The sequence below is a fragment of the Ursus arctos genome, unplaced genomic scaffold (genome assembly GCF_023065955.2).
Source record: "Ursus arctos isolate Adak ecotype North America unplaced genomic scaffold, UrsArc2.0 scaffold_30, whole genome shotgun sequence".
Lineage (NCBI taxonomy): Eukaryota > Metazoa > Chordata > Mammalia > Carnivora > Ursidae > Ursus > Ursus arctos.
Window position 1 is genome coordinate 19,457,865 of NW_026622986.1, and position 21,813 is coordinate 19,479,677.

The window sequence follows — 21,813 nt, forward strand, 5'->3', positions numbered from 1 at the left end:
CTTATTTTTTCTTTTCTTTTTCCTTTCTGTCTCCTTTGTAAGCATCTTCCTCATAAATATTGGTGTTATTCAGGGTTTGATCCTATGAGATTTCTTTTCTTCCCATTGTATACACCCTCTTTATGTGATATCATCCATTTAACAATTTTGATTACCATTATATATTGGTGGTCTCCAGTTTTATGTCTCCTGCAAAAATGGCTTTCCCAAGCTCAAGATCTACTTAGCCATCTATTTATTGGACACACCTTCATTTGAAAGACCCACAGATATCTCAAGCTCAAAAAATCAAACTCCTAAATCACATCTCTTAAAACCACCTCATTCCCTTGCTTCATTGATTACGAAGAGTAAATGAAACTTGCAGGTACTCACTTATCCAACCCAGAAATCCTCCACGGTTAATTAATAATCAGATTTATAGATTTTTTTCTCTTCTAAGTATGTATTCACTTCTTTCCATCTTCACTTAATGCATCCTGATCTCTTAAGAGGAATACTGAAAGAGTCTCCTGAATGATCCTCATGTCTCCATAAACACTGTCATCTTTTGATTATATTATTCCTCTGTTTAAAATCCTAAAATAGGGGCGCCTGGGTGGCACAGCGCTTAAGCGTCTGCCTTCGGCTCAGGGCGTGATCCCGGTGTTGTGGGATCGAGCCCCACGTCAGGCTCCTCCGCTGTGAGCCTGCTTCTTCCTCTCCCGCTCCCCCTGCTTGTGTTCCCTCTCTCGCTGGCTGTCTCTATCTCTGTCAAATAAATAACTTTAAAAATAAAATAAATAAATAAATAAATAAATAAATAAATAAATAAATAAACAAACAAAATCCTAAAATAACTCTGTTACTCCAGGTTAAAACACACACTTTTTCTTAAGGTTTATGTATTTATTTTAGAGGGAGAGAGTATGTACAAGTGGGGGCAGAGGGAGAGAGAGAATCTCAAGCAGAATCCAGTGCAGAGCCCGACACAGGGCTCAATCTCACAACCCTGATATCATGACCTGAGCTGAAACCAAGAGTTGGACACTTAACTGACTGAGCCCCCAGGCATCTCTAAAGCATACTTTTTTTTTTTTTTTTTAAGATTTTTACTTATTTAGAGAGAGAGAGAGAGAGGTAGCAAGAGAGACAGCATGAGCAGGGGGAAGAGGTAGAAGCAGACTCCTCGCTGAACAGAGAGCCCAGACATGGGGATTGATCTCTGGGCTCTGGGATCACGACCTGAGCCCAAGGCAGACGCTTAACCGACTGAGCCTCCCAGGTGCCCCTATAGCATACACTTCTTAACATAGACTACCAGGTACCCTTCCTTTTCTCTCTGGACTCATTTCAAGCTATCCTCCACTCTTAAACCAAATGCTCCAGACATGCTAAGATTTCCACCCACAAACTCACCATGATCTCTCTCTTTCCTTTGGGTCTTTGCTACCATCTTTGTAATTCTTAACATCTGGAATCTTACTTATATGTTATTCAACCAACTCCCAACTCATTGTTCTTAGTCATGATCAACACAAGACTAACTAAAAGAATAAAAACTAAACTACTAAAACACTTAGGCTATATGAATCTGTTGCAGTATGGGGAAAAGGGGATTTACTGAACATTGTGAGGGTCAAATCAAAATTAGAGTACTGTAGTTTTTCAGAAAATTTAATTTCCATGTTTACAGGAAAATTTGAGAACTGAAACCATACATTGAGAGGATGACTAGATAGTAGAGATCTAAAATCATGCACATATGATGTTATTAAAGAACTCAAAAATACTTATACTGACATTATGACCACAAACATGAGAAAGGGGAGTGTGAAAAGATGTGCAGAATCAATGGTACCTTTTGCCAATACTTAAAGTTTTATCACAGCAAATCACAAGTAGTAAGAAAGATTATCATCAAACACCCATTCTATACAAATATAGAAATACTGACTCAATATTAGAAAAAAATATTACTATAACAAGGGTTTCTGTTAGATGAAAAGAGGCAATGTACTATCTCATGAAAGTGTTCAAGCAGGAATTAGGTAATTCCCCCTTCCCACCTCCATTGTCTGTCAGGTTGGGGAAGTTACAGAAATGATTCCTTTATTGGTTGGTGATTCATTGATCACTAGCAGTAGCAATTCAGATGTTGGGGCTGATTCACCAATAAACATGTCCTAGTGGATTTACCTCACATTTTAATAGAATGTGATATGTACTAATATGGAGATAAACAATTTATGACTAATTGTAATGGAGCAAAAGTGAGTCCTTCACAGAAGACTTAGTGTTAGGTCCTATTTCAAAGAGCTTGGACAAGATTCTATTACCCTCTTAAACTCTCAGATTCTTTGTTTTTATATTTCAATTACTTGAACTTTGCATCATGTTTTGACAAACTGCTTATATTGTAATTAGAAAAGGGTTAGTAGCTGTGTTTCCTAACTGGCATTTTCAATTTAAAAAATGATCATCAAAGAAAATAGAAGACAAATTACTTATAGTAGGAATGAAACAGATTATATCATAAACCCTGTAGATAACAAAAGGAAGATACTAGGATGATATAAATAACTCTATGTACACATTTGACAAATTAGATGAAATGGACCTATTCTTTGCAGAGACTTAGCCAATACAGAATAATTTTTGTAATTTTGTAACTATAAAGGAAACTGAACTCATAATTTAAAAATTCTTGAAAAAGAAATCTCTAAGCTCGGATGTATCACTGGAGATTTCTACCAAATTTTCAAGGCACACAGACCAAGAAGGAAGACTTAAAACAGTCCCAATTTTCAGATGACATATCTATGCAGGAAATCTAAAAAATGTATTATATAACTCTGAAAACAAATAAATGAGTCTAGCAAGGCTGTAGGATACTAGATCAACATTTAAAATTAGTTGTGTTTCTCTATGCCAGCAATGAACACACAAAAATCAAAATTTCAAATTTAAGGGCATTTATAATCCTTCAAAAAATGAAATACTTAGGTATACATCTTAAAGATTTATTTCTTTATTTTTAGAGAGATTGAGAGAGCATGAGCAGGCGATGTGCAGAGGGAGAGGGAGAATCTCAAGCAGACTCCACAGGCTCAATCTCACGACCCTAAGATCATGACCTGAGCCAAAATCAAAAGTTCGGTGTTTTACTAACTGACACACCCTGGCACCCGAGATAGGTGTATATTTTATAAAATGTTGTAACAGGACAAGGGCAGGTCCTCCCAAGATGGGTCACTTTGGCATGAACATTATTTTGAGTTAAAAGCAAAAACCCAGCAGATTCAAGGAAAGCTCTTTACCTACCCTCTTCAACTGCATGCTTATAGTATGATGAGAGCTATTAGTACCGATTCCTCAATTACCTAAGAAAGTCATCTAGATAATAGGGCAACCTTTGCTTCCAAACTCTGCCACTTTCCTGCTAGTGGTTTTTCTCCCCTTTGTAATCTCGGAGCCCTACCCATCTCCTTAGTTCAAGTAAGCATCATGTTGCCTCACTGTCTTTGGAATTTCCTTGTCTGTGTGGATTCCTGGTACATATGCAATTAAATTTGACTTTCTCCTGTTAATCTGTCTTATATCAATTTGATTCTCAGTCCAACTGGAAGGACTTTGAAGGGCAGAGAAAATTCTTCCTCCCCAACAATATGTATAGGACTTTTATGTTGAAAACTACAAAATACTGATAAAAAAATCAAAGGAAATATAAATTATGAAGAGACATACTGTGCTCATGGATTGGAAGATTCAACATATGAAGTATGTTACTACTCCCAAATTGATATATGTGTTTAATGAAATTATTACCAAAACTAAATTTAATTTATAGATATAGACAGGATTTTTCTAAAATTTTTATGAAATATCAAATCAACTAGAATAACATAAATGATTTTGAAAAAGAAGAATGAATTAGGAGGAATCACTCTCCCCAATTTCAAGATTTATTATATAGCTAGCTTTAGTTAACAAAACTATGGTATGGATAGAGGAATAAAAACTTGGATCAGTAAAGCAGAACAGAGAACCCAGAAACAGCTTTACACAAGTACAGCCAATACCTGGCAAAGGTACAAAAACAGTCAAATGAAGAGAGAACAGTCTTGTCATGGTGCTGCAGGAAATAGATAATCACGGGGCGGGGGGGAGATCTTGACCTAAATCTCACCCCTTATATGAAAATTTTAAAAAATGAGTCATAAACTTAAATATGAAATATAATACTATACAACTTTAACAAGAAAACATAGAAAAAAAAAATCTGGGACCTAGGACTTGGTGAAGTGTTTCCAGATACACGATCAAAAACATGATCCCTAAAAGGAAAGATCAATAAATAGGATTGCATCAAAATAAAATTAAAATGTATGCTCTTTTCCTGTTAAGAGAATGAAAAGACAATGTAAAGCTTGGGAGAAAAAATTTGCCACTCACTTATCTGTCAAAGGACTTATATCTATAATATATCTTAAGGAAAAAAAAAAACCTTCTAAACTCAACAGCTTAAAAATATTAAATTAGAAAATAGGCAAAAGTCATGAAGAAACATTTTGCCAAGGAAGATATATACATGGCAAAGAAACATAAGAGGAGATGTTCAACACCATTAGCTATCAAGAAAATGCAAATTAAGACCATGATTAGGTATTACTCCACATCAATAAAACAATAATAAAAATAGTGCAAATACCAAATGTTCGCAAAGCAGCAGAGAAACCGGATCTCTCATGCACTGTTGGTGGTAATAGAAAAGAACACAGCTGCTCTGAAAAACGGTACCACGGTCTGTTACACCCATGCCACGGGACATGACTCAGTAATAAAAAAAGAAAATATGACTTATGCACACCACAATTTTGATGGATCACAAGAGGATTATGCTGAATGAAAAAAGTCTCAAAAGGTCACATACTATATGGTTCCACTTATACAACTTTCTCAAAATGACGAACGATAAGCATGGGGAACAAAGTGGTAGTTTCCCAAGGCTAAGAATGGTAGGAATATAACTATAAAGAAGTAGCTCAAGGAAGATGTTTGTGGGGATGGGATATCTTGATGGTGGTAATGATTACATGAATTTATGCACGTAATAAAGTGCCATAGAGCTATACATGTGTATCGAACCAATGTCAGTTTCCCGGTTTTACTATTATACCATAGTAGCACTGAGGGAAATTCATGACGGGCACACAAGATTTCTCTCTACACCTTTGTAACTGCCTATGAATTTATAATTACTTCAAAATTCAAAGTTAAAAAATTCATACCGTTTTCCAATTATCATTGGGTGACATCATTAGGAATTTAACTTCCTTTGTATTTCCTTATTCTATCAAGTGATAACAATAAATTCTCTAAGCAACATTTTCCAGACTGTTTCATAAAACAAATGTTCTGTACAGAATATAATTGTTCCCATACGAAAAGGATTTGGGGGGATAATTTGGAAAACCCTATTGATAATACCAACTTTTTGAAAATATGCAATGCACAAATTGATTGAAAGATACTCTTAACATAAATTGTTTCTTTCCTGATAACTACTTGATTTCATAACATAGGAAATACTGCCCTAACACCTGTCACTTAAAACACTGGCTTAGTGAGAGCAGGGACCAATATTGGTAATTTTGGAAAGACTGAGAGCTTTCTAAACCGCAGTCACTCAGCTACAGCCTACAGTAATGAATTTCTGATGCTTGAGACAATTGATCCTTCACCAGAAGTCCGTTTTGTCTTTTTGTTGTTGCTGTTTTGAACGTTATGATACCTGGCCTACTTTCTCACATCATCTCCCAAGCACAACTAAAGCTATTCACAGCCTATAATTAATAAAGGCTCTAAAAACACACTAGCCGTTTTCAAGGTGATGTATCACTTTTGAAAGCTCATGCTGGGATTAGTATTTTATATATAACTAAATTATCTCCCCTTGTCCCCTCTAAGAGTGATTTGTACTTATTCTAATTCTCATTCTTAATGGGAATGTTTATGTATCTCTTTTACTAGACAAGGAGTCCACAGTTATACTTAGGTAGCATCTTATTTTTTTTTGTTTATGTTCCAGGGCCACTTATATCAGAGGTACCCAATGTTTACCAAATAAATAAATGAAAAGTACATGTCAGAGATGCAAGCATTAATTACAAAATGCTTGGTTAGACTTTCTATGACTATTGACAAAGAACAAAGTAATTGTCTAGGTCAGTGGTTTTCCGTGATGTGCATTACCACACTGTTGCCTCCCACTGGGGAACCCTACACTTTGAATTTCATTATTTTGCTGCAACCGAGCACAAATTCTGATATGCCAAAAAGTTTCAGCTGGAACACTGAACTGGATACGGTAGAGAAGTAATAAACATAATTTTACAGTAAGCACCAAGTTAAATATGTATAATTATATTCAATATAAACATATTCAAAATTCATGTATTATTCAATTGCATGTTTATTATATATTTATATATTAATTTATATAATAATTTATATAGTCAATATATAAATATATATTATTTTATATTTATATATTCAATACATTCAATATAAATATATTCAAGATTCATCTGTTCATTCAAAAATGAAAGAATTCTGCTATAACAAATGAGAGAGGGCAGTCAGGATATAAATAAGTCAACTCAAAACAAAAAATCCTGAAGGATAACTGCGTCAGGAAATTATAGTTACACATTTATCGAAACCAAAGGACACTGCTATCGACATGGTGATAATATAGAAAGGATTGTGTTTTCATGATTGCTGACTCTTTAAATATTTTTGAGTGTTTTAAAAAATTCAGGTACAAATACCTGTATCATTTGGCTTAATTATTATTTGTTTTCATTCTTGATTGAAATGTCAATTTCTCAATGAGGATGACTCTGACCACCCTATTTAAAACTAGACCACCATTCCAAACATTTTCTTTCCTACTTTTCGCTATTTTACATTTTGTTGGAGCACTTAACCATTATGAAATACATTGTGTCACTTTACTTATTTTGTTTATGTTTGTGTCCCTCTGCACCACCACCAACCACAGTGCAAGCTCCTTGAGAGCAGGAAATTTGTCTACATTGTTAACTACATCCAAATAATTAGAACAAACCCTGGCACATAATACATGTTGAATAAATATTACTGAATAAATGTTCATTTAAAATTCCTTCTGAATACATCCAATAAATTATATCTGGTAATCGAATATATACATACTCACTCAACCTTGACTTCAAGGTAACTGTATAAATTAAACTCATCAAGAAGATATACAAAGAATGATTTTTTTTAAATTTCAAACACTATTGCCAATGATTAAAAGCCTGATATCTGTGCATATGTCAATAAGGAAATATAGATTAAATAATAGCTCTCCTTTCACCAGACAACTTTCACAAAATTTTGTATTGTTTAGATTAGTGCTTCTTACATTTTAATGCGCATATGACTCACTGGAGGATGTCATTAAAATACAGTTTATGATTCCGGGGTGGGTACTGAATTCTAAGAGCTGTTTATCCATGGGCCCAGATTTGAGTAGCTGAGTTTAGATTATTTTTTAACAGTGTTAAATGGCACACTAGTATTTCTAAAACCTGGTATTTTGAGGAAGATTTTATTCAGGAGGAAAAACGTGCTTTAAAATATTTGTCATGACTCAAATAAGACTGCTATTTAGTAATTGAGTATAAGAGTGTGCTATATTGTCTATCAAATGTCCTTTCACCAAGAGGGAACCTGAATCAACTATGGTCTGTGATGGATAATGACACATCATTGTAGGTTCATTGATCGTTAACAAATCACCACTCTGGTGGGGGACACGGAGAGTAGGAAAGGTTGTATGTATATGGGAGCTCTGATTTGCTGTGAACCTAAAACCGCCTTAAAAACAGTCTATTAAATTAAGTAAAGAGTAAAATAAAAATGACAACCTACAGAATGAGAACATATTTGCAAATCATATATTTGATAAGGGTTTAAGATCTAAAATATATAAATAAATCCTACACCTCAACAACAAAAGAAAATCCACTAAAGAGACGGGCAAAGGATTTCACTAGACATTTCTCCTAAAAAGATATAGGAATAGACAGTAAGTGCAAGAAAAGATGCTTAATATTATCTGTCAGTAGGGAATGGAAAATCAAAACCACAATGAGATTCCACTCTGTAACACACTAGGATGGCTATGTTTTTTTAATTATAACAAATAAAATAAATAACAAGTATTAGCTACATCCCAAACCCCCTTCAATGATTTACTAAATATCTTTCATCCTGGCCTGTTCTTTTCTTTTTTTAAAATATTTTTTATTGTATTATGTTAGTCACCATACAGTACATCCCTGGTTTTTTATGTAAAGTTCGATGATTCATTAGTTGTGTATAACCCCCAGTGCACCATGCAACACGTGCCCTCCTTACTACCCATCACCAGCCTATCCCATTCCCCCATCCCCCTCTCCTCTGAAGCCCTCAGTTTGTTTCTCAGACTCCATAGTCTCTCATGCTTCATTCCCCCTTCCGATTACCCCCCTTTCTTTATCCCTTTCTTCTCCTACTGATCTTCCTACTTCTTATGTTCCATAGATGAGAGAAACCATATAATTGTCTTTGTCTGCTTGACTTATTTCACTTAGCATTATCTCCTCCAGTGCCGTCCATGTTGCAGCAAATGTTGAGAAATCGTTCTTTTGATAGCTGAGTAATATTCCACTGTATATATGGACCCCAACTTCTTAATCCAGTCATCTGTTGAAGGGCATCTCGGTTCCTTCCACGATTTAGCTATTGTGGACAATGCTGCTATGAACAGTGGGGTGCATATGGCCCTTCTCTTCACTACGTCTGTATCTTTGGGGTAAATACCCAGTAGTGCAATGGCTGGATCATAGGGTAGCTCAATTTTTAACTTTTTAAGGGACCTCCACACTGTTTTCCAGATAAAAGACTGGTATCCAAGATCTACAAAGAACTTCCCAAACTCAATACACGAGAAACAAATAAACAAATCATCCTGGCCTGTTCTTATCATGCTCTTTAATATTGCAATTTGCCTTCCCTCCATTAATGGTCTCCCTCAGCTCACTCTGTATTTTCTCACAGCACTTGTCACCTTTTAACAAACTATATAATGTATTTTATAGACAAATGTGGGGGTGGGTGGAAGATGGAGGAGAGAGAGAGAGAGAACATTTTCTGTTTAAATCTAGAATATGAGAAAAACCATTTTTTTTCCTGTTTCATTTACTGATATATACCAGGTGTCTCCAACACTGATTGACATGTAACTTCTCAATAAATATGCTTTAAATTTATTTGCTCTGTTTTCTCTACCTCCCTTGACAGGGTTTTAAAATTTTATGTCTTTCCAGCCCTCTCTGTCTTATATCTATGTTCTATTCTATTAATTTGCATTATTAGCTAAATAGTTTCTAATATAAGGTTTCTATATATAGTTTCTATAATATATTAGTTTCTAATATAAACTAATATAAACTATATATTGGTTTCTAATATGTCTATAAATTTTTTCTCTAAGTTCTCACTTAGCTAAATCCCACAAGATTTTTATGCATTGTTTATTATTGTTATTTAAACATTTTCTAATTTTATTATAATTTTTTTGGAGGGGAGGCATAGGTTATTAAAAGTGCATTTCTCGTAACCAATAGGTATTTTCAGCATTTGTTTTTTTAATTTTTAATTTTTTATTTATTATTTTTTAATGTAAAGTTTGATGATTCATTAGTTGCGTATAACCCCCAGTGCACCATGCAACACGTGCCCTCCTTACTACCCATCAGCAGCCTATCCCATTCCCCCACCCCCCTCCCCTCTGAAGCCCTCAGTTTGTTTCTCAATTTCCAGCCCAACTAAAAAGACATGTCACTTTAATCCATTTTAAATTACTGAAATTTCCTTAATATTTAATAATAATATAATCTCTCTTTTTTTGGTAAATATTCAGTGTGTGTTTCAAAAGAACAGATATCTGCAGATGGTAAATACGGTGTTACATTTACCCATTAGGTTCAGATTACTTACTAATTATGTTGATTAAATATCCAGCATCATTACTAATCATGGTACAGAATTAAATTATTTTCAGTATGCCTGAGACACTCTTAATTATGTACGAACAATAAATATGCTAATTAGAATGTATGGTGAAACAAAAAATATGGTTGCTTTCCAAAGGAGCTTCTATATCATTGGCAAGATATGTTCAAATAAGATTTTAGAGCTGTCAGACATACATATCACTTTCTTCTTGTTGACTATGTCCCATATTTTAGGCATATTTATATAATAAAGACAAAAATGACATTTTAATTTTTCTGCCAGATTTTGTTTTCAGAGTCTATCCTGATCTACAGAAAATTAAAGCAGCAGGTACTTCTGTTTAATAAAAGATTATTTTCTTCTTTTCCATCAGAGACGGTCCACTCCTTTAAAAGGAGTTTTAAATTCTTTCTGCTATTCCTCCATGGTGTATTTCTACCTAATGATATTTCAGAAGTTTTCTTAGAGCTGTGATATTCATCAGTCTTTACCTAGAATTCTCAAAAAAATAAAAAACAACAACTCCAAGCAAGATGGAACTTAAGGCTAATTTTTTGATTGGTTGTCACCCAAATTTCTGAAATCAGTTGCCATGGTAATTTTTAAGATCTTTTTTCCCTTCCTATTCTTCTGGATCTAATTAGAGCATCAAAGTTTACAGTATATATAGGATAATAACTCATAATTCATATAGCATATGTTAGCCACTCTATAATTAAAACATTTAATACTGTAGAATGGGATTATACATAATTTTTAAATACATAATAAAAATAAGCAAAGCTATTTAAAAACCCATACTCATGTATGAGAACCAGGATCAAAATGTGGGTTTCTTTTTAAGGTCTAACATCTTGTTGTTTATTTGTTCTAATGAGTTGAAAAACTTTTCTTTTTTCTCTATAATATCTGAAGCAATTCAGCTGTCTTGCTCCAGTATTACTGATACGAGTAGCCCTACTCAAAACCTAAACAAGAATGATTTGGCAATCAATTCATCAAAAAGCACATTCTGGTGCAACATTCCGTCCAAAGTCTTAAGATTACTTTTACCTTTATTTTCATACAAAAGAACTACCAGTATTATGCTAAGTGAAGCAAGTCAGAGAAAGACAACAAATACCATATGATTTATATGCAGAATCTGACACACGAAACAAATGACTAAACAAACAAAAAGCAGAATCAAACCTATAAATACCGAGAACAATGTGATGGTTGCCAGACCGTAAGAGGGTGGGGGATGGGCAAAATGGGTGACAGGGAGTGGGAGACACAGGCTTCCGGTTATGAATGAATAAGTCATGGGGATGAAAAATACCACATAGGGACTATAGTCAATGGTATTTGTAATAGCGCTGTTTGGTGACAGATGATAGCTACACTTGTGGGGAGCACAGCATCATGTACAGAGTTGCTGGTACACCTGGAACTAATGTAACATTGTCTGTCGACTGTTCTCAAAAACTAAAGAACTACCAAGACAGTAAGTTCCCACACATTTCAGATTCTCTCAGCGTATCAACGTCCTTCCCTAAATACAGACAAAGGATTCCTAGAAATATTTACAAATTTAGAACCTAAATACAAAGAGTTCTGCGGAAATTTAGCCATTAGTAAGTCGATACTTTCAATACTGAAAATTGTATTAAATTTTATCTGGGGAAAGAGATACACTGGCAACATAAGAAATAAAATTCAAAGAATGATATCTGCTCTGTTTGACCGATAACCTAATAGATTTCTGTGATATTGAAGCGAAAAAGGCAATGACGAAATTATAAAAGCATTTGATGCCGAAGGTAACTAAACACGCAGCAGAAAATATTTATAAGGTAAAGATAAATATTAATTCAGAATTCAAGATTAGCCAAATATTTTTGCTTGGTTCCAATGCGCTAATAAATAGATATTGGAAGAAATAATCCACAACTGAGGGAAGTCACTTGATATAAATAGGATTTCTACACCTATAATTTTTTTTTAATATTTTTAAGATTCAGCATTACACACAGGTGGCATGGTAGCTTGAGCAAAGCAGTGAATCATGAAGTACTTGATTCTAGGATCAATTCTGTCAACACCAGTCTTAAGAACTTTGACAAAATCGTAAGCACTCTGGCTGGCAGCTTCATCTGTGGAATATACACTAAGAGTGTCTGTCCCACTTACCCCTCAGGGCTTCTGTGAAGATCAGGTAGACATTAGTAGATTAGGGCTTAAAGTTAAAGTTCTATACAAATGAGAGCTCTTATTCTATTGAAATTGTTCTTGATATTCCAGATTTGGTTCAACACCAACAAAGGCTTAAACTAAAATATCCTTGCTCAGAAATTATTATCAGTAATTATGGGGCGCCTGAGTAGCACAGCGGTTAAGCGCTTGCCTTCGGCTCAGGGCGTGATCCCGGTGTTACGGGATCGAGCCCCACATCAGGCTCCTCCGCTATGAGCCTGCTTCTTCCTCTCCCACTCCCCCTGCTTGTGTTCCCTCTCTCGCTGGCTGTCTCTATCTCTGTCGAATAAATAAATAAAATCTTTAAAAAAAAAAAGTTATTATCAGTAAGTGGAATAATTTGTCAACCTTCATTTCCACAATCTGTATTCACCTCATTTGCAAGGCAATGAGGTAATAACTGGACTGTGTTGCAGAATTTACAGACTTACCCAAATGAGCATATATGGCCCATTTAGCTAAGGATATTTTAATAGGTGCTGTTTATTATGAGTTGAGCTCCTACAATAAAATCATATAGCTGATATGTATTTCCTTTAGAAAACCCCTTTAATATATTATCTAGGTATATAAATATATATGTTATATATATTTAAATATATATAGTATATATATATTATACTATATATGTTTTATAGTGTGTGTGTATATATATATTAACATTTATCACATCTCATAATTTACACAAAGGAATGACAACTCTCTCCAATGCATCAAAGCACAGAGGCTTGTGAACCCTGCATGAAATGGCATTGATGGATATTCTGCTTATCTTTTTTCCAAAACTTTCTTTCATATGAAAAATATTTGTTTCCATTCGTTTGTCTTTGAAGACACCTGTTTTCCGATTTATCACCAATTATCTCACACACACCAAGCCACCAACTAGTTTTAAATGAATTACAGTTCTAAATTAAGTACTGAGAGAGAGAGAGAAAGAAATGTATTTAAATAGGTAAATCACCTTACCTGCCTTGGCTGCTGGGCTGTACATACTTCGTATGTTTCAGCAATTAACCCACCACATGCAGAGTAAGGTTGTAGGAGACAAAGGGAAACGCAAAGAAATAGAAAACTTCCACTTACTGCAAATGAAGGTAGACTCATCTGAATTATCAACACAATCATTCACAAAATCACACAGCTTGTCCTTCACGATGCATTGTTTGTTTGCACACGTGAATTCTTGAGCAGTACACTTCCTGTCTGGACTAAGTAGGGGGGAACAATCTTGAAAGGAAATATCGTCCACAGCTACATCTCCCATGTAACTGATACCACGTTTTGCCCTAAAGATAATCTAAAAAAAAAAGAGAGAGAGAGAGAAGGAGGAAAGGAAAGAAGGAAAGAAATCCAATTTCAGTTGAATTGTCCAAGAATTTAAAATTTGAGGCAAACATGAAATATGGGACATTAGGTTTGAATCCAATAAAAATACTCCCATAATGAAACTGACCCAAGATATTTGAGGGTCATCCCACAAATGTGGGAGTGGTAACACCACTGCCTCTTGTCTAGATTCTTAGGACGGGTGGCAACGAAAACCGGTGGGAGCCACCAACCTACCTAATGCTGCTCCTGCAGCTCTCTCACCCAAAACAAGACCTGCTCACTTCTTAGAGCCTCACCTTATATCAGAGGAAGGAGGCCAATCACAAACCACACCAAGCAAAAGAAGATACAACCACGTCCTTTATTTTGGCCAATGTGTCACCACTCCTCAGATCTGTCCACCCCAATTATGTGACAGCGAGATATCAGACCTTAATACCATGAGTTTTTTTTTAATTTCCCCCATTTTTGGAATTGAAATCATCTTAATTTGCTTTTGCTGATGTACGTGATGAATAAAATTCTCATGTGTGCCACTGTCTGACAGTGATATCCCACTTACATGGTCTCCAAAAGAATTATAAATGATGGAAAATAATAACAGGAGTTGCTAAAATGTTTAGAAATATCCTCTTCAATTTGCAATATTACCAGTGCTTGGAAGAACAATTAACGCTGTTTCATAGAACACAAGAAGTCACAAATTGTTTAGTTTCACATTTCTAAGTGATATGACTTCAGAATGTTTCTAGTAAATTTCTCTGCATGCCAAATATGTATTTGTGTATTAACATAAGAAATATTCATATAAAGTAACTTTAGAACAATCCAAAATGAGTTAACAAGGAATACAGATTTACTAAAGTGATTTTATAAAAATATTTATTGTTCAAACTCCCAAGTCCCTTTTGACCAAATCTAAACATTTTTCCTGAAAGAATTACTATTTTTCCTTAGGATGTGTTATGCTTTTATGTGACTGTATGAAAACCTATGTGTTTTCCTTTTAAGATAAGATGATAGAATAATTGAAAATCATGCCTCTCAAATTATCAAAACCAAAACAAAATAAAAATACAATTTTTATGTAAATTCATATACCAAATTTACATAAGTTGTTCTTCAGAACAGATATGCTGGAAAAGAAAAATAAATTGGATAGATTGAGACATTGGAAACCATTAAGAAGAGGTGAAACTAGAAAGAATAAGGACTACAGTGTTTTAGAAGGAAACACTGATACACAAATTGAAAAGGGTACTCTACTTTCTGGGTGCATCTACACATTTAAATATGTGATACAATGTTCTGTGAAAAAGAAATCAGATAATAAGTGTTTCCTTATTAATTTGTTTTGTGCAATACTATAGATAGACTCAGGTGCCTGCCATGTCCAAATGATCAAATCACTGCTTATACCCCAATGCTCCATAAAAATGTTAGTTAAGATTCCGTTGACTTTCATATTGAATGTGATTATACTTTCTTTAAAGAGTAGTTATATTTTTTCTATAATTTCTATAATTTTTCTATAATTTTCTATAATTTTTTATAATTTTAATAGAATAAAAGCAGGGTTAATTATTTTGGAAAATGTGGAAAGCAATAAGGCACAGTGTTTAGATTATGGACTCGTAGATGAACTGGCCTTGCTTAAAGTCTGCCTCAGCCATCTTGTAGTATGCAACTAGAGCAAGTTCCCTAAGGTGTAGGTCTTTGCTTATTCTCATCTATAAAAGGGGGATAGTGATCATACAATTACTGTAAAAACTAAGGAATAAATGTTTCAAATTCATAGAATAGTACTTAGCACTTACTAAGTGCTATGTATATGCCTGCTCTAGTTATACAAACTATTTTAATTAAATACTCCGTTTTTTTGAGGGCTCCCAAATAAAACTCTGAAAACTACTCAGTGCTGATTCTGTACATAATTCCTAAAAACATCTTATACTTTTACTCAAGCGCTACAGGTATTCCTCTCTCTAAGGTGAAAGGGAATGATATTGTAAAAATGAAAGAAACAAGGATGGTATGCCTGGCTCATCACTCTATCTCTGGTGTAGTAATGAGCTTTGCACATAGTGGGGGCTTAGTACGCCTGTATTGAAGGCATGAGTGAATCACAAAAAAACATCAAATATTCACAAGCCATTATTATCTAATTTTAAGATTCAAACAACATGGGCATATTTCTCTTCAAATTTCAATATATGAAAAAGCAAATTTCAGAAATGCTAAGTTAATTAATAATTGATTCCTCCTGTTGAAATCCCCCTTAACGTTATTTTGAACATGATTTTACTATACAAATATTCTACTTGCACAGAACTAGTTAAGAATTCATTGCCTGGGGTAGAAGCCTATGTTTGGCAGCAGCAAAACCTTCTCCATGTTCTTGCTGAGGATTCTTCTGCCCTCAGTTAAAAGATCTTAAAGAATGAACAGGTGGAATCATTTTTAAAATAACTTTCATATTGTGTATTATGAAACTGCAGTCCAATAATTACATCCTCAGGCTGAACTTATTTCTTATCAATTTCTTAAATTATCTACAAATGACCCATAAGAAAACTGGGCTCCAGCGAGAGGCCAAAAACATATGGAATTTATTACACCTCCCATTCCAAGAAACTGGGGACAGTGTTGTATCAATGGCTTTACATAGAGGTAGCTAGCTGTGCTTCCACTGGAACGGAGAGCGGCTCATCTCTCACACAGCACATGACTATAGATAGCTACTGAATATTCACAGAAGAACTGGCTGTTATTTCTGTATATACAGAGGACTGGAAATGCAATAATTAGCCAAGATATATCTCCTATCTGGAGACAAATGGTTCTAAATTCCTGAAATTAAGCCCTGTGCAATTAAAACTAAGAAAATGTTCCCCAGCATAAATGCTTCTGGATTCTCACTCTCCTGATCCAAATCTTAAAAAATTTAATAGCTAAGCCTCATATTCCAAGAAAACCCCCTTCTGCCAAATACATGCACATACACGCACGCACACGCACGCACATCCATGAGTTCTTATTTTCTTGATAATGCATAAAAAACAAAATCCATACCAATTACCTTGGCATGTAATTATCTTCAATTTAAGCATATGTCCTACTACTTCTTATTTTAAACTGTTAGGTATGTATAGGTCTTATCCTCCTAATATTATTGTCATCTACATGAAGACAAATAGAGCATTACATAATTTTGTGCCTCCCCCATTTTTGAATTAGGTAAACCTATTACCTCTAATAATGTTCAACAATACAATGTGCTTTCAAAAGTCTTTTTAATTAGTTTTGAAATGGATTAACATAATTACTCTGCAGTCTCTGAGAATTATATCTCTAAAGTCGAGGGAGGTGTTCTTTGTATGAGGGAGGCTGACTGTGAAGTGGAGCATGGTTGGCATGAAAATTACATAGTCCTAGAACATGCTGGTCTAATTGGGAGAAATTAGGACACCCGGAACTGTTAAATTCCTTATGGAAATGCTACATGGAGTGGCAGGCATTCATATAACACATCAGGAAGGGGATGGGAGGACAAAAAGGCTATATGAGAAGAGGAAATAAAGTAGGATTGGAGGGAAAAAAATTCAACAAAACTCCTTTATCACCCAACTACGTGGCTTACAAACCTGTATATGTGATTGAACGCCTAAAAACACTTCCACTTTCTTCCACTGTGCACCTTGCTGTCCTCTTTGAGCCCACAATTTAGAAGTAACATTGTCTTTCTTGCTGAGTACCTACAGAGATAAATCAAGTAACAGGTGTTAAAATATTCTGTCTTAATAAATTTTAAACATTCAGAATTTGCCCAGGGATTTTTCAAAATTTTAATATCAACATGAAGTCCCTTAGAGAAAAGTGGGGACAGTTTTCATTAGATGTCTTTGTTTTCTATACAGCAATGTGTCTCAAGGATCCCTCACAAGCTTTATGTAATAAAGGTGTACATGAATATCTGTCAGTCAAGTCCAAAGGGTCTAGGCACCATTTCATTAACTTTTAACTACATTAGCTTTTTAAAAAATCTGACAGACGTAACAAGTGGAATTTTATATATTAAGTAATATTCATGGAGTCAAAATGAAAAGCACCTATTACTTACTAAAACTTTTTTTTTTTTTTTTGAGGATGACTTTCCTTCCTCATGCTCTTGGGTTCAGTGGGGACAGTGTGTTATATAATGGGAACCCCTTCAATTTTAACAGCACGGCTGGGTGACAACGAGAGGGCACTGACTCATCCTGTGATGGTAAGAGTTCCCCACCCAAGAGCCTTGACACCTCGCATTCTCCTCAGTACTCTATCCTTATTCTAAAGGGAAATTCAAATCAGTCTCAGCAGACAAATCATCCTGACTCTCCTTTTAGAATGCTCCAAAATGGACCAACAAGAGAGTAACTGAAGAGAACAGGGAAAAGCAGAACAATTCCACATTTTAAAGTAACTGACTTAGTTGGCTTATTTAATTAGTTCACAGCATTACTTTTTAAAAATACAATGTGTACAGCTGAAAGAATTATTCTGGTAAAGGGTTTGTGAAGGTTTTGACTTGTGAAAGTGAAAGTTACTTTTAATGGTTTTCTTATCTCCTTATTTTCGATTCAATTCAAACAGCTATTTATATTGGAGTATAAATAACATTCAAACTACTAATTTTATACAAGTAGCATTTCTAGACTCTTTAGAATTTCTAAGTAATATGGGGCTAACAAAAATATCACTACGGTTTTGGTCTATATAAGTTAAAACAACACGCTATCAAGGTCAAAAAAATATAATTTCTAAAAAAATAAAAATCATTTTTTGATGAGTACTTTGAAAAAGTATGGAAAATAGATCTTTGCATGAATGACATTCTACATACAAATGACTAGGAAAATGTGTTCATGTACAAAAATAAGGATCATGTGCATTGCCATTTTAGTTCTTTGATTACTACTTATAACATTTTAATAATATTCTATAATTTTTCACCTACTAATACACAATTGTACCTGATAAAAAGGAAGTGTATTTCAGATAATTAATCTTAACCACAAAATATACCAGTTAAATAATTCTCACTTTTCTAACGAAAACCCTGCAGTAAGCTGTATTGATTGTTTGCCAAAAACCATTTTTTAAAGTCAATGTAAAACAAATGATAAGCTGTAACTTTAATCCATAAGACTATTGGATGTTTTTAGATTATCAAACATGCACACATACTTATATACAAATAAGTTTATTTTTAAATCATTATTGGTAAGGAGTCTCACCTATAATAAAGAAGGTAATTCTAAAACTTATAAGTAAATTTAATATATTTTCAAGTAAAAAAAAAAACTAACAGCATTTGTGAAATATGTTTATCTAAAACTTATTTGGAAAAATAAATAGTTAATGTAGCCAGGAAAATCTTAGAATAAGACAGTAAAAGAATAAGGAGACAAAGCACCTTATATTAAAATTATAATCAAGGTACAGAGGAAGAAGTGGTTAAGCAGCCGGCCTGCAGTCTCTTTTTCTTTCTCTACTGGGGAAGAAAAAAAAGTACGTAACCTACCTGGAATCTCTTTGCAAATATGCTAAACATATACTTCTTCGCTAACAATTTAATGGTATTTGACAAGGGGGAGAGCCCTTTGCTATGCCTGCATTTAGCAAGACTTTCCTGGTCTAAAACTGCTCACAGTAAACAATTCTAGAATTTTGGGATTGGTCTGTCATACATGGCTTCCTGGAAAATGCTACACAGGGTATGAAACAGTACAAATGGAGATGTTTGACAACTGAGTTGGCTTGTTCTCTGTAAATGATGCGTCTATGCGTACTGCTTAAAACCTCCTATATTATATAAGGTATGTCCAATACGAGACAACAAGATCTAGGGATGTGCACTGAGACTCCAGAACCTCTCTCTGATTTGCCTGTGCAACGTGGTCTTCTAAAAGAAACCAGGACCCCCTGGAAAAAGTTAACTCCAGGGAGGGAACAGGATAAAAATAACATGAGTCTGGAACATCTTATTGGACACAAAGGAAGAAAATGCTCAAAGACTGATGGGATTGTCGAAGAGACATAGAAGTCAGCTTAAAGGGTCTCCTGTGAGCAAATCTGGGGCAATTTAAAAATCAATAAATAATAATAATAAACAGTAACAAATTGAATACAAAAAGGACCAATGAATCCACACTGATATAAATCAATAAATGGAGACAGAATTGTGTTGGTGGTGGTAATGGTGTTTTTTATAATAGAAAACCAACCAACAAATGTAAACAGAATAATGAAGTTAAAAAAATCACAACTAAGCAATCATCATAGTAAAATTAATTCCAGTTAAAAGTACCAAAGGAAGCAAAAACTAGCAAGTAAAATTGACTTGAGACAGGATTTTACGTACTATCAAAATATCTCTTCACAAAATATTTATTGATAACAAAGGGAACAAAAGTAATAAGACCTATAGATATCATATACTACCAATGGGATGCAGTAAAAAGAACACAATATTGGTGATACTACAGCAAAAAATATATATAAAAATAAAAAATATATAAATATATAAAATATACATAAACATATATATAGGTTTAACATTGAACAAATCTAAATTGAGTGGATTCTACATATTGGATTAGATTATAATACTTTAAAATATCAAGGTGACAAAAGCCTAGAGAAGATTAAGGAATTATTCCAACTTGAAAGACACTAGGAAGAAATAACCAGGTATGATACGTGATCCTGTATGGAATTTTTACTATAAAAGATGGTCTGGGACAATGGGAAAAAAAAAAAAATAGGAACTCTGGGTGAAAGTTAATATCGGAGTTCTCTGTGAGATTCTTGAAACAGTTTGAAATAGTTTCAACAGTAATTCTGAAACAGTTTAATTTTTTAATGAAGAAACAATTTGAAAAAGACAACTGGAAAATACAGCAGCACCACCAACTTGAAGAATGCGCATTCAAAGGTCACCGAAGTGTGTACGATCCATTCGCACTATTCTCAGAACATTGGTATTCTCAGAACGCTGATGCCAAAACCTACATGAAACATTTCAAGTTCAAAACTGTCTTACACACAAGCTGTAACCTCAGAATAAAGATAATAACCATAAAATGAACAGTAAAAATTTCCTACTGGCCATTCAGGTCCAATTCTGCTAAAGCCTTTTTTCAATCATACCATACTGAAACCAGTAAGGTGTGATAATTACCCATTCTCATCTATTAGCAGACTATATTTTAATAATGCTGAATTGTACAGTGTGAATTTTTATAGGGAAAATTTAGAAAGTGCAATTGTCTAAGGACTACCTGGAGAGAACCAACTGTGACACCATTCATATGAGTCCAGAACACCAGGGTACATCTTGGTCCCATGCGTGAAATAAGAGGAGTGAGTATATCAGCCGTGTCACCAAATCTTCCATTTGAACTATCAGCATACAGGTACCAGCCATCTGTGGTATTTCTGGGGAAAGTACAAAGTGTGTATCAGATTAAAAAAAAGAGGAAAATCATAAAACCTAATCTAGTTCATCACTGACCGTATTTTATTGTTCTGTAAGTTTTCCTAACAGCATCATAATGTTTTATAGCATAACGATGACTCACAATCTTCAGCAGAAATAATTATTCTACTGCTTCTTACCAGTAGCCAGGAGGATGCCACAGTCTGTTTGTTCAAGACTGGCTCCATGTGACCCCTTTCTGCGGACTGGGCACAAAGGTCACGGCCTTCGCCTAATCTCATCCCAGAGGCATTGGGACAGGAGAGTGGGAATTCTTTCCTCCTAGACAGGGTTTGCCCCACCACCACCACCGAGGCTGCCTTTCTGAGGGGGTGGATCTACTGTTTACTTAAAGAAATACCGTGTTTATAGCTGGAGGAGAAATGTGCCCAACACTGGTGGAGATCTGACTATCAACAGGGCCCTGGCCTCCTTTCCAGCACTGCCAGTGGAGGTCCCAGAGCAAATGAAGACGTGGCAGGGACAAGGAACATACGCCCTGAACTCCCTCTGCTCCCTGACCCTGTGGTATGAAGACCTGTCACCACCTTCCTCAAAGCCTTCTTGTCCTGGGGCATTCCCGGCATCCTCCAAGATTCTTAGCTCCTTGACCTTTCAGTTGTCTCCTAGAAAACCAGTGTTTGGAGCAATAAGAT

The 21,813-nt window shown here is 34.7% G+C and overlaps 1 protein-coding gene across 1 annotated transcript in view; it reads right to left on the reverse strand.

Moving 5' to 3' along the window:
* MALRD1 (MAM and LDL receptor class A domain containing 1) overlaps nt 1-21,813 on the reverse strand; it is a 731,799-nt gene that overhangs the window by 410,447 nt on the left and 299,539 nt on the right. Inside the window, exons 23-25 of the mRNA XM_057304733.1 lie at nt 20,961-21,117; nt 17,283-17,393; nt 13,393-13,606 (exon numbers count right to left, since the gene is read on the reverse strand). Coding sequence (XP_057160716.1) covers nt 13,393-13,606; nt 17,283-17,393; nt 20,961-21,117 — 482 coding nt within the window. The remainder of the gene's footprint in view (nt 1-13,392; nt 13,607-17,282; nt 17,394-20,960; nt 21,118-21,813) is intronic.